General features: G+C 45.6%; 1 protein-coding gene across 2 annotated transcripts in view; it reads left to right on the forward strand.

Annotated features, from left to right (window-relative positions):
* ARMC9 (armadillo repeat containing 9) overlaps positions 1-13,141 on the forward strand; it is a 136,232-nt gene that overhangs the window by 24,671 nt on the left and 98,420 nt on the right. For both annotated transcript variants that reach the window (XM_081329439.1, XM_081329438.1), the window contains exons 6-9: positions 3,513-3,605; positions 7,271-7,295; positions 7,659-7,816; positions 10,425-10,523. In XM_081329439.1, coding sequence (XP_081185565.1) covers positions 3,513-3,605; positions 7,271-7,295; positions 7,659-7,816; positions 10,425-10,523 — 375 coding nt within the window. The remainder of the gene's footprint in view (positions 1-3,512; positions 3,606-7,270; positions 7,296-7,658; positions 7,817-10,424; positions 10,524-13,141) is intronic.

Here is a 13,141-nt window from a genome sequence, read left to right on the forward strand (position 1 = left end):
TTTTCCCAAAAGGTTTCCACAATTTTGGCCACTACTCTACAATAAACAACCACAAAGGCAATAAGAAAGGAAAGTAAAAATTACAGGCACACCAAAAAAAGGGGGGGGGGAATATGAAATGATAAAGAAGCATGCACAACGTACCCAGAATCAACATTAAACATTTTAACGTGCTTCGCCCGCCCTGATTGAATGTTGGAAAATAGATCTCAGATAAATCCAGTAGATTCCCCCCTCTTGTACAATTGGGTCTACAAATAATTACGAGCCTTCTCGTCTACACTTTACTAGATAAGCGGTAGTGACCGTTCAGAGTTACAACAGTGCTGAAAAACAGTGACTTAGGACTGTTTTTCACACTTAGGACCGTCACAGCCTCCCCCTGATCCGCGTTCAGACTCTTGGCAGCTGACTCGTATTTATGACGGTCACAGCATCCCGGGGTCACGTGACACCCCCCCTTTTGCAACCTTCTGACAAGCAAAGACTGTGAGGGAAAGTCAGGTCTGCTTAACGACCGTGTGACTAATTTAAGAACTGCAGTGATCCACTCAACAAAAAAGGTGGTGAGACAGTCCAAGTAAATTATATCTGGTCCACTAATTTTGTCACTTGGTCAAAGAATGTAATAAGATGTAATAATAATAATAATAATAAATAATAATAATAATAATAATAATAATAATAATAATAATTAGTAGTAGTAGTAGTAGAGGTAGTAGTAGTAGTAGTAGTAGTAGTAGTTGGAAGGGACCTTGGAGGTTATCTAGTCCAACCCACTGCTCAGGCAGGAAACCTTATACCATTTCAGGCAAATGGCTGTCCAGTCTCTTCTTAAAAACTTCCAGTGTTGGAGCATTCACCGCTTCTGGAGGCAGGTTGTTCCACTGGTTAATTGTTTTAATTTATGACAATTGCATAGAAAAGATAGAAAATGTGGGTTACATAACATCACCACCAGATGGATTCGTAGCTGGCTGACAGGCCGTACTCAGCGTGTGGTCCTCAATGGAACCGCATCTACATGGAAGGAAGTGTGTAGTGGGGTGCCCCAGGGCTCTGTTCTGGGCCCAGTGCTCTTCAACATCTTCATCAACGATTTGGATGAGGGGATAGATGGGGAACTCATCAAATTTGCAGACGACACCAAGCTGGCAGGAAGAGCCAATACTCCAGAAGATAGGCTTAAGATACAGGAGGATCTGGACAGACTCGAACACTGGGCACTATCTAACAAAATGAAATTCAAGGGTGAAAAAAGTAAAGTTCTACATTTAGGCAGGAAAAATCAAATGCACAGGTATAGTATAGGTGGTACCTTGCTCAATAGTAGTAACTGTGAGAGGGATCTCTGTTCTGTACCAGCCTGCTACCGGCCTTGCAGAAAGGCAACCCCTGTACAAACGGCAAGAGGCTGGAATACGTCTGCCAAATTTATTACACAAACAAACAAAACATGAAACAAGATACCGGAGCTTTGATCCTCTATCGGAGCGGTTGCTTTCAGCAAACCAGCCCTCCCCCAAACACTCCCTTTATAAGAGTTCAGGGCGTGGCCTCTCTTTGCCTCCTTCCGAGAAGTCCCACAGCCTTTCTCTGCTTGCTCCTACTTGACTGCCTCCTGCGTCGGGCGTCCTTGAACAGGGCCAGCTGTGGGTCATCTTCATCCACACTGTCAGGCTCACACAGCTGGGTCTCCACCAAGTAGGAGGGGCCTGGCTGGGGGCTCTGCGGAGCCTCCAAGCCATCATCAGCAAGTTCTTCTTCAACACCCCCCTCCTCCCCCTCGTCTGAGTCATCCGACCCAACTGCCGAACCCACAGGCTGACCCTGAATCACAACAATCTCATAGTCTTAGTAGACAATCACTTCAATATGAGCCAGCAGTGTGCTGCAGCTGCCAAAAAAGCCAACACAGTGCTAGGCTGCATTAACAGAGGGATAGAATCAAGATCAAGTGAAGTACTAATACCACTTTACAATGCTTTGGTAAGGCCACACCTGGAATACTGCATCCAGTTTTGGTCACCACGAAGTAAAAAAGATGTCGAGACTCTAGAAAGGGTACAGAGAAGAGCAACCAAGATGATTGGGGGACTGGAGGTTAAGACATATATGTTCCCTATAGGGAACGGTTGCTGGAATTGGGTATGTGTAGTTTAACGAAGAGAAGGACGAGTGGGGACAGGACAGCAGTCTTCCAATATCTCAGGGGCTGCCCCAAAGAAGAGGGAGTCAAGCTATTCTCCAAAGTGCCCCAGGGCAGGACAAGAAGCAACGGATGGAAACTAGTCAAGGAGAGAAGCAACCTAGAACTAAGGAGAAACTTCCTGACAGTCAGAACAATTAACCAGTGGAACTCCTTGCCTCCAGAAGCTGTGAGTGCTCCAACACTGGAAGTTTTTAAGAAGAGACTGGACAGCCATTTGCCTGAAATGGGATAGGGTTTCCTGCCTGAGCAGGGGGTTGGACTAGATGACCTCCAAGGTCCCTTCCAACTTTCTTCTTCTTCTTCTTCTTCTTCTTCTTCTTCTTCTTCTTCTTCTTCTTCTTCTTCTTCTTCTTCTTCTTCTTCTTCTTCTTCTTCTTATTATTATTATTATTATTATTATTATTATTATTATTATTATTATTATTATTATTATATTATTATTATTATTATTATTATTCGTAAAATGGGGCGAAACTTCTTGAACCAATTTCTCACTTGGGCCAAGACTACAGGATCTTTGGAATATTACCTATTTTACATCACAGTTACTTAAGAGAGGTCTCAGACATAGAAAGCTAATATCAGTCATTCAGGCCGCCCCAACGTCTGTTGATTGTTAAAGAAGAAAAAAACCCCTTTCAAATAAATGCGCTAAAATAAGCTAATCTGCAAAGCCCACTGTTATTTTTTTTTTGTAAAAGTTTTTACTGATTTTTTCCCCCCATGCGTTCAGAAATAATTTTTCAACCAACGTGCTGTCTGAGTTTACGTTCTCTAGTACATATTTAGTTCCTAATCCTTTTATTCTTTCCTCTAGCCATCGATAAAATAAGCCCCAGGTTTGGTAATATTCCGTTTCTTCTTTTTCTTTCACTCTCATAGTCAGTCTGTCCATCTCTGCGCATTCTAGTATTTTTTTAAAAAAATTATTTCTTCATCTGATGGTGTTCCTTCATTTTTCCAGTATTGCGCGAATATAATTCTTGCCGCTGTTGTGACGTGCGAAATCAAATATTAAGCTTCGTTTGTTAGTCTTTTCTGGCATTATACCTAGCAAGAAAAGTTCAGGTTTAAAATCTACGTGTTCTCCCAACATCTTTTCTAGCCCTCAGTTAACAGTCTGTTATGGTATTAAAACTCGCTGAAATGGCACCAACAGCTTCCAGTGTCTTACAAAATTATCCTAAATTTGATCTCTAAACCCCGCCGTTCCTTTCACAGAGTTTCGGTGAGTTTGCAGAAGTGGCAAAACCAACGGTTCTCATCTTCTCATCGGTGGGTGTGTTTTGTTTTTTTCCAGGATTCTTGGGACTCTGATCTAAAAATGAGGCTGGAAGAATTTCTGTCTGCCACGCTGAAGGCCAGTGACAGCCCGAGGCTTCTGACCTTATATGTATCCTTTACACGACGTCTTAAGAGAATGCAGTTGTACCGACTGGAAAGGAACTCTTTTTCAGACTGCAAATTCAGTGGGGAATCACACTGTAGACAACTGGGATATGTATCCTACGATATAAACTGGAGAAAACATTTTGCTCAGGCTGAGAATCATGCGAGCCTTTAGCAGCCTCTGCCGGCGTTGTTACGTCTGGTATTAGAAGCAGCACACATAGGCAATTTAGCTGGTTGATAAAAATGTAGCAATTAAATTGGTTCATTCAGATCCCTTTTTTAAGAATGGAATGGAATGGAATAGATTAGAAATAGAAATAGAAATGGAATAGAGCTGAAAGGGACCTTGGAGGTCTTCTAGTCCAGCCCCCTGTTCAAGCAGGACAACCTATACCATTTCAGACAAGTGAATGTCCAGTCTCTTCTTAAAAATCTCCAGTGATGGAGCGCCCACGATTTCTGGTGGCAGGCTGTTCCACCGGTTAATTGTCCTCCCTGTCAGGAAGTTTCTCCTTAATTCCAGGTTGCTTTTCTCTTTGGTCAGTTTCCTTCCGTTGTTTCTCATCCTGCCCTCTGGTGCTTTGGAGAATAGTTTGACCCACCTCTTCTTTGTGGCAGCCCCTCAAATACTGGAATCCTGCTATTATGTCATCCCTATTTCTTCTTTTTTTAGACTAGCTAGCCAAACCCAAGTCCCACAGCCGTTCTTCGTTTAATTGCTGCTTTTTGATCAACTGGCTAATCGACGTAAGAATTATACCTTGAAGGTTGCTTGTTGTTGTTAGTTGCGAAGTCGTGTCCGACCCATCGCGACCCTATGGACGACGTTCCTCCAGGCCTTCCTGTCCTCTACCATCTTCTGGAGTCCATTTAAGCTCACACCTCCTGCTTCAGTGACTCCATCCAGCCACCTCCTTCTCTGTCGTCCCCTTCTTCTCTTGCCCTCGATCTTTCCCAGCGTTAGGCTCTTCTCCAGTGAGTCCTTCCTTCTTATTAGGTGGCCAAAGGATTTGAGTTTTGAGTGAGGTTGCTTACTAGGTGGTGATTCCAGAGAGTGCTTGATGTTCTGTCTTGTAAGACATATTGTACTGATCCTTAATCCAAAGATTGAGGAAAGAAAAGAGTTTGTAAGAAGCTGCACTGGGGAAAAGATACTTTTTCCCCATTTGCTGATTCAACCCATTCCTTTCCTAGCAAAGTACAAATCTTTATCTGATAAGAAGAGAATATTAGTAGCTCAGAGCTTGGGGCTTTTGCTACAGACGTTTCATGGCCTAACTAGGGAACCTCATCAGTGCTAGAAGAGAGGGGGGGGGGGTTTGTGGAGACGAGGAAGAGGAGGAGGAGGAATGTGGGGGCTTCATTGCTCTCTAGGCTTGATTTTCTTAACGACCTTCCATTATTATTATTATCCAGCTAGGAAACATCCATGTTAGAAGGGAGTGAGGTTTGTTAAAAGGAGGAGGAGGGGGAGGAGGACTGCGGGGTCCTTGCTGCTCTCTGAGCTTGGCGGTTTTCTTGCAGACGTTTCATGACCCAACTAGGTAACATCATCAGTGCTAGAAGGGAGGAAGACGAGGAGGAGGAGGAGGTGGAGGAGGACTGTGGGGTCCTTGGTGCTCTGTGAGCTTGGCGGTTTTCTTGCAAACGTTTCATGACCCAACTAGGTAGCATCATCAATGCTAGGCCTTTATCCCCCAAAGTGTCATTGTTTTCTATCATAAATGTAGATTTCTTATTTGGACTTGATGGTGGGGTGAATCTCACAGGGTTGAGGTTTCAGTAGAAAACTGCTGAGTAAAGGCATGGTTGAGTTTGTTCCTCCTCAATCTCTCTGCTATAAATCTTGCTTAGCTTTTCCAAAGCAAGCGTGGAGAGGTAATCGCTGGGCTTTGCAACACTGCAACACAGAAGTAGAATAGTTCATGATAAGTCAGTTTGGTCTGGCGGTTAAGTCAACAGGCTGGAAAACAGGAGACAGTGAGTTCTAGTCCCACCTTAGACACGAAACCTGGCTAGATGACTTTGGGCCAATCACCAGGAGACAGTGAGTTCTAGTCCCACCTTAGACACGAAACCTGGCTAGATGACTGGGCCAATCACCAGGAGACGGTGAGTTCTAGTCCTGTCTAAAGCAAGAAAGCTGGCTGGGTGAGTTCTGGCCAATCACCAGGAGACGGTGAGTTCTAGTCCCGCCTTAGGCAAGAAAGCTGACTGGGCGACTTTTGGGCCAGTCTTGCCTTAGACACAAAAGCTGGTTAGGTGACTTTGGGCCAAACACCAGGAGACAGTGAGTTCTAGTCCTGTCTTAGGCGAGAAAGTTGACTGGGTGAGTTCGGGCCAATCATCAGAAGACGGTGAGTTCTAGTCCTGCCTTAGACACGAAAGCTGGCTAGGTGACTTTGGGCCAATCACCAGGAGACGGTGAGTTGTAGTCCTGTCTAAAGCAAGAAAGCTGGCTGGGTGAGGTCTGGCCAATCACCAGGAGACGGTGAGTTCTAGTCCCACCTTAGGCAAGAAAGCTGACTGGCGACTTTTGGGCCAGTCTTGCCTTAGACACAAAAGCTGGTTAGGTGACTTTGGGCCAAACACCAGGAGACAGTGAGTTCTAGTCCTGTCTTAGGCGAGAAAGTTGACTGGGTGAGTTCGGGCCAAGCATCAGAAGACGGTGAGTTCTAGTCCTGCCTTAGACACGAAAGCTGGCTAGGTGACTTTGGGCCAGTCACCAGGAGACGGTGAGTTCTAGTCTTGCCTTAGGCACAAAAACTGTCTGGATGATTTTGATTTAATCTCTCTGTCAGCTCTACTCACCTCATAGGGTCCTTGTTATGGGGAAAATAGGAGAAGGAAGCAGTCTCGGGTATGTTTACCACCTTGAATTATTTACGAAACAGCGGGGTATAAATTAAATAAACTCAATAAATAATAGTTATGTAGTTCTCCCCTCGTGAACACCTTGAACTGCCTGGATTGAATTCCACCAGCCTCTTCCTTTTCCATCCTTCATTCCTCAAAAAAAAAGCATGCAGAATCCTTGGAAATATTTGTTGCCCGCTGATGTGATAGTTTATAGAGCAGATTCTCTTGGTACAGAATTGAGCATTTTAATGGTCAAGCCAGCCTTGAACCTCGGATTCTGATCACTGCTCGGTGGGATTTCATGAGAGATTTCCTAAGCTTCCTCTTTATTTGTAATTTTTTTTTGCCACCCCCCCCCAAAAGCTCCCGGTTGTTCTTGGTTTCTCTTCATAGGGGTGGGTGGGGATGTCGCCAGTTAAAAGTGCTGTCGCAACGAAGACGCTGAGATTTAGCAAGGTCTCCTCAAGAAAAGTGGCCAAGTATGGCCCTTTTCCGACCTGCAGACTTCAACTCCCAGAATTCCTGAGCCGGATGGGAATTCTGGGAGTTGAAGTCCACAGGTTGGAAAGGGGCCACAGTTGCCCATCCCTGCTAAACAAACAGGGATAGGATGCTGATAGGGATGTGCTCAACAAACTAGGATAGGATGCTGATAGGGATATGCTCAACAAACTAGGATAGGATGCTGATAGGGATATGCTCAACAAACAAGGATAGGATGCTGACAGGGATATGATGCTCAACAAACAAGGATAGGATGCTCAACGAAAGCCCATTTTCCTTAGCCCTCATCCTCATGCGACGCAGAAAGAAAACACGCAATGCAGCCAAGGTAAATATGTAGATGAAGGAATTGGGATTTTTCAGCTCTGGGTAGTAGCTCTCCAGAAGGTACAGTATTTACCTAGTCCTCGACTTACAACTCTAATGAAGCCGGACCACTCACAATTATGTCACGATGGCCGTAAAACGGGTCAGTAATGCAACGGGCCTGATTCTGGCAATTGAAGTCCACAAGTCTTACAGTTGCCAAGTCTGAAGACCCCTGATCTCACTTAACATGGAGAGAGAAACAAGAGAACAAAACAAGAGTTTTTGGAACAAACTAGGAAGTCTTAGGCAGCCCCCGTTCTTACTACATCGCTACAACGGGTCTTTTTTTCCCCCTCCCTTCGTCCCTTCCGATCCTTTGCAGAAACGCTGCAGCAGCTTCACCAACAGCTGGTGGAGTCCGAACGGAAAACCATGACTTACCTCAAGCGGTTCAACAAAATCCAGGCCGATTATCACAACCTCATTGGTGTCACGGCTGAGCTGGTTGACTCGCTGGAGGCTACTGTGAATGGCAAGATGGTAAGCACAGGCCTGGAGCTGGCATCAGGGTCTGGGGGCTGTAGGGGTCAAAAAGGTCAAGAGGGCGGCTGTGACTGGGTGGTCAAGACGCCACCCCTTTTTTTTGTACAGGTCACATGGGCAGTCAAGTCCCCCCAACCCCTATTTTTAAAGAGGTCGCATGGGCAGTCAAGACCCCAGCCCTATTTTTTGCACAGGTCATATGGGCAGTCAAGACCCCCAACCCCTATTTTTAAAGAGGTCGCATGGGCAGTCAAGACCCCAGCCCTATTTTTTGCACAGGTCATATGGGCAGTCAAGACCCCCAACCCCTATTTTTAAAGAGGTCACATGGGCAGTCAAGACCCCAGCCCTATTTTTTGCACAGGTCATATGGGCAGTCAAGACCCCCAACCCCTATTTTTAAAGAGGTCGCATGGGCAGTCAAGACCCCAGCCCTATTTTTTGCACAGGTCATATGGGCAGTCAAGACCCCCAACCCCTATTTTTAAAGAGGTCGCATGGGCAGTCAAGACCCCAGCCCTATTTTTTGCACAGGTCATATGGGCAGTCAAGACCCCCAACCCCTATTTTTAAAGAGGTCACATGGGCAGTCAAGACCCCAGCCCTATTTTTTGCACAGGTCATATGGGCAGTCAAGACCCCCAACCCCTATTTTTAAAGAGGTCGCATGGGCAGTCAAGACCCCAGCCCTATTTTTTGCACAGGTCATATGGGCAGTCAAGACCCCCAACCCCTATTTTTAAAGAGGTCACATGGGCAGTCAAGACCTCAGCCCTATTTTTTGCACAGGTCATATGGGCAGTCAAGACTCCCAACCCCTATTTTTAAAGAGGTCGCATGGGCAGTCAAGACCCCAGCCCTATTTTTTGCACAGGTCACATGGGCAGTCGACCCCCCACCCCAATTTTTCGCACCGGTCACATGGGCAGACAAGGCCCAATATATATTTGGGGGGGATGAACTATTTTAGTTGTTACTCCCAGATCCCGCCAGACGGTGTCACTGTTGAGTTGAGCATCAGCGTGACCCTAACCGAATTCAGAGCGGTTTGAAAATCGAATGTGATGGCGTCAAACTGCATTTTATGGTGCTGGATTTCGCTGTTTTGATAGAATCCTAAAAGCAGGAAAGAAACACACACACCCTAACAACAACAACAACAACAACAAGTTTGATCTTCCTTAGCTCAATCAGAATAAAGCTGGAAGGGACCTTGGAGGTCTTATAGTCCAACCCTCTCCTCAAACATTTTGGACAAGCGACTGTCCAGTCTCTTCCTTAAAAACTTCCAGTGTTGGAGCATTCACCGCTTCTGTAGGCGAGGAGTTCCACTGGCTGATTGTTCTAACTGCCAGGAAGTTTCTCCTTAGCTCCAGGTTGCTTCTCTCCTTGATGAGTTTCCATCCGTTGTTTCTTCTTTGGCCTTCTGGTGCTTGGGAAAACAAGTTGACCCCCCCCCTCTTCTTTGGGGCAGCCCCTTAAATATTGCAAGACTGCTACCCTGTCCCCCTTAATCCTTCTTTTCTCTAGACTAGCCAAACCCAAGTCCTGCAACCGTTCTTCATATGTGTTTTTTTGTCTCCGGGCCCTTAATCCTCTTAGTTGCTCTTCTCTGCCTTTTTTCCCCAAAGTCTCAACCCCCTTTTTGTAATGTGGTGAACAAAACGGGATGCGGCATTCCAGGTGTGGCCTTACTACGGCTTTGTAAAAGAAGATTCCCCACTTGTTCTTTCTCACAACACTCATGAAACGGAATTGTGACACAGCTGCTAACGAAGAATGCAACTTAATAATAATAATAAAAAAATCAGCGTATTGGAATAAAGAGTCCCAACCAGTGAAGAAGACAATAGCCTCCTAACAAAACAATTATAATTACTATTAATAAAATGGGAGGGGGAAACTGCTACAGGTGGTCCTCAACTTACAACTTAGGGATCGTTCAAAGTGATAAAAGTTTGTTAAAGACTGTTTTTCACACTTAACGACCGTTGCAGCGTGCCCACGGTCACCTGATCAAAATTCAAGTGCTTGGCAACTGACTCAGAGTTACGACGGTCACAGTGTCCCGGGGTCACCTGGTCCCCTTTTGTGACCTTCGGACAAGTAAAGTCAATGGGGGGGGAACCCAGATTCGCTTCACAGCCGGGTTACTAACTTAACAACTGCAGTGATTCACTTAAGGACCGTGGGAAGCAAGGTCGTAAAATGGGGCAAAATCTCAGTTACAAGGGCGTAAAATTTGGCTTCCCCATTGACTTTGCTGGTCAGAAGTTCGCAAAGGAGGAGCCAAGTGTCCCGATTTTGGGGAGGCTGCAACAGTTGAAGCGTGAAAACCGGTCATAAGTCACGTTTTTCAGTGCTGTCGTAACCTGGAACGGTCGCTAAATGAAACGGTTGTAAGTCGAGGACTACCTGGATTTCAAAGCACTTTGGCTGGTGTGACTTGAAGCAGTTCCAGTTTTGCTGTTTCACCCCCTCATCGGTGAAAACCGTTGGGGGTCGGTCTTCTCGAAACCGGTTTATCCTTCCAGTTGTTGTTGTTGTTGTTAAAGGGAAACAAGTTCTAACTTTCCTGATTGGGGGTTTGTTGCTTACCTCACAGATCACCCCGGAAGATCTGCAGAGCGTCTGCATGCGTCTGTTTAGCAATCAGATGAAGCAAAGCGTTGCGCATAGCATCGACTTCACCAGGCCCGGCACTGTAAGTATAATTGTGAGGTGGGGGATTATTTTGTGCATCTGTGGGTGATGCCTGTGTTGTGTTTCTGAGTATTTTAGCTGCAGGCTCCCCCCACGCTAGAGATGAAGACTTTCACTCATCCAGACCATGGTGTCTGAAGGTTGAATCCTGGCAACTGGACAATGCTAGGCTGCATTAACAGAGGGATAGAATCAAGATCAGGTGAAGTGTTAATACCGCTTTACAATGCCTTGGTAAGGCCACACTTGGAATACGGCATCCAGTTTTGGTCACCACGATGCAAAAAAGATGTTGAGACTCTGGAAAAAGTGCAGAGAAGAGCAACGAAAAGGATCAGGGGCCTGGAGGCTAAAACATATGAGGAACTGTTGCTGGAATTGGGTATGTCTAGTTTAATGAAGACAAGGATGAGGGGTGACATGATAGCAGCGTTCCAGTATCTCAGGGGCTGCCCCAAAGAAGAGGGAGTCAAGCTCTTCTCCAAAGCCCCTGAAGGCAGGACAAGAAGCAACGGATGGAAACGGATCAAGGAGAGAAGCAACCTGGAACTAAGGAGAAACTTCCTGACAGTTAGAACAATTAACCAGTGGAACAACCTGCCTCCAGAAGCTGTGAATGCTCCAACACTGGAGGTTTTTAAGAAGAGACTGGACAGCCATTTGCCTGAAATGGTATAAGGTTTCCTGCCTGAGCACGGGGTTATACTAGATGACCTCCAAGGTCCCTTCCAAATTATTAGTATTATTATTATATAAAACTTTTGTTCATAAAACATGAAACTCAGTCAACTGAGCACTCAAATTGACTGGCGCTGATGGTTGACACGGGCTGCTGCCAGCATCCTAGGTATCAACCAGGTATCTCCTTAAAATGTAAGACGTTCCGAGTAGCGCAGTTTTTTGTAGCTTTGCTGGAGTTATTGCAGGAAGCTGCAATTTCTTGAGGTATTTTGCAAAGTTTTTGGACATAGTTCCCAGTGCCCCGATGACAATGGGTATCGCGGTTACGCGTTTCATCCATAATCGTGCAGTTTCGATGGCTATTATTATTATTATAATTATTATTATTATTTAATTTTTGCGAGCTGGAGACTTTTCTCCGCTCATCCAAGCAGCTTCATCCGCCAGAGTGAGCCAGCCGTGAAACGTCTCAAGTTCACAAAAATTTGTCCAGTCGCCACGATTCAACCTTCAATATATCTGTGCCGGGAGGACTGAGACTTTTCACTTGACATAGTGCAACGCATTTTAGGAAGGAAAGCCCTGAGGCTCGTGCGATAAGAATCGGTATGTTCCACCATTACAACTCGGTTATGTTCCAACTGACTTGCTGCGACTAAATGAAGTTGCTCGGATGAGCCGCGAAAGGTCCCGTGCTCCCAAACGAATTTGAATTCCCCCTTGCCGGGATTCAACCTTTATTTCGAAGTGTTTTTTTTTTAAAATTGATTTACAATATAAAACACACACATAAAGGAAACGGTAGTTAAACGAGGGGGAAGGGAAGGGAAAAGCGTAAGGGGAAAAAAGGAAAAAGAAAAGGGGCTGACTTCAGACTCCTTTTGACCCAGTAGAATAAGATACAGATGGTCCTCGACTTACGACCACAACGGAGCTCAAAATTTATGTGGCTAAGTGAAGCTTCCCCCCCCCCATTTTATGAGTTTCCGTGCCACAGTTCTTAAGTGAACAAATTGCAGTTGCTAAATTACTAACCCGATGGTTAAGTGGATCTGGCTTCCCCCATTTGATTTCGCTTGTCAGAAGGTCGCAAAAAGGGATCACGTGACCTGGGGGGGGACGCTGCAAACCGTCATCAATGTGAGCCAGTTGCCTAGCGTCTGAATTTCGATCACGTGACCACGGGGGGGGGGACGTCGCGACGGTCGTAGGCGCGAAAAACGGTCTTACGTCATTTTTTTCCCCCCCCAGGGCCGTTGCAACTTCCAACGGTCACTAAAGAACCGTTGTAAGTTGAGGACGACCTGTAATAGCATCGGAGCTAACCTTTTTCCTTTTTACATAATAGCGGAAACTCGCCATTTCTATTAACAGCCAACCTATCTGATCGCTAAAGCCCCAAATCAACGTTTCCCTTTTTTTTTTTCCGCTTCCCCACCTCGAGCACAAAGTCCAGAAGCGGTTTCCAAGCAGAAACAAAAGTCATTGTGGGTTGTTGTGTTTTTTTTTCTCCCCCTCAAATCGATTCAGCCATCTCCGCTTGCTCCCATCGATTTTGGCAACCATTCTCCTTTTGTTCAACCTTTAAACCCGCACGGGGATGTTTCTGAGCGCGGAATGTTTCAAGAGTTCTCCTGCGAAACTGCAGCCCTGTACAAAGTCCTAAAATGCTGGCTTTGCAGCTTTTATCTAGTTCCTTCCCACCAGGATTATGCGGTTCTTTGTTCCTATTTTTTTCTTTTTTACGCTCGGAGAACAAGATTACAAAGGTGTGGCTTGGTCAAGGCCAGGTATATTTAGACCGATGATTCAGGTCTAGCTCGGGCTACCGATCCGGTGGAAACAGAGATATCGGTGTAGATGGAGGGGTGGGGCAGGGTCTTTTGTGCCTTTGAGCAGAGTTGAATCAGGAATTTGAATCCAATGTACCAGAAGTAC

Source organism: Vipera berus, assembly GCF_964194415.1.
Source record: "Vipera berus genome assembly, chromosome: 5".
NCBI classification, from domain to species: Eukaryota; Metazoa; Chordata; class Lepidosauria; order Squamata; family Viperidae; genus Vipera; species Vipera berus.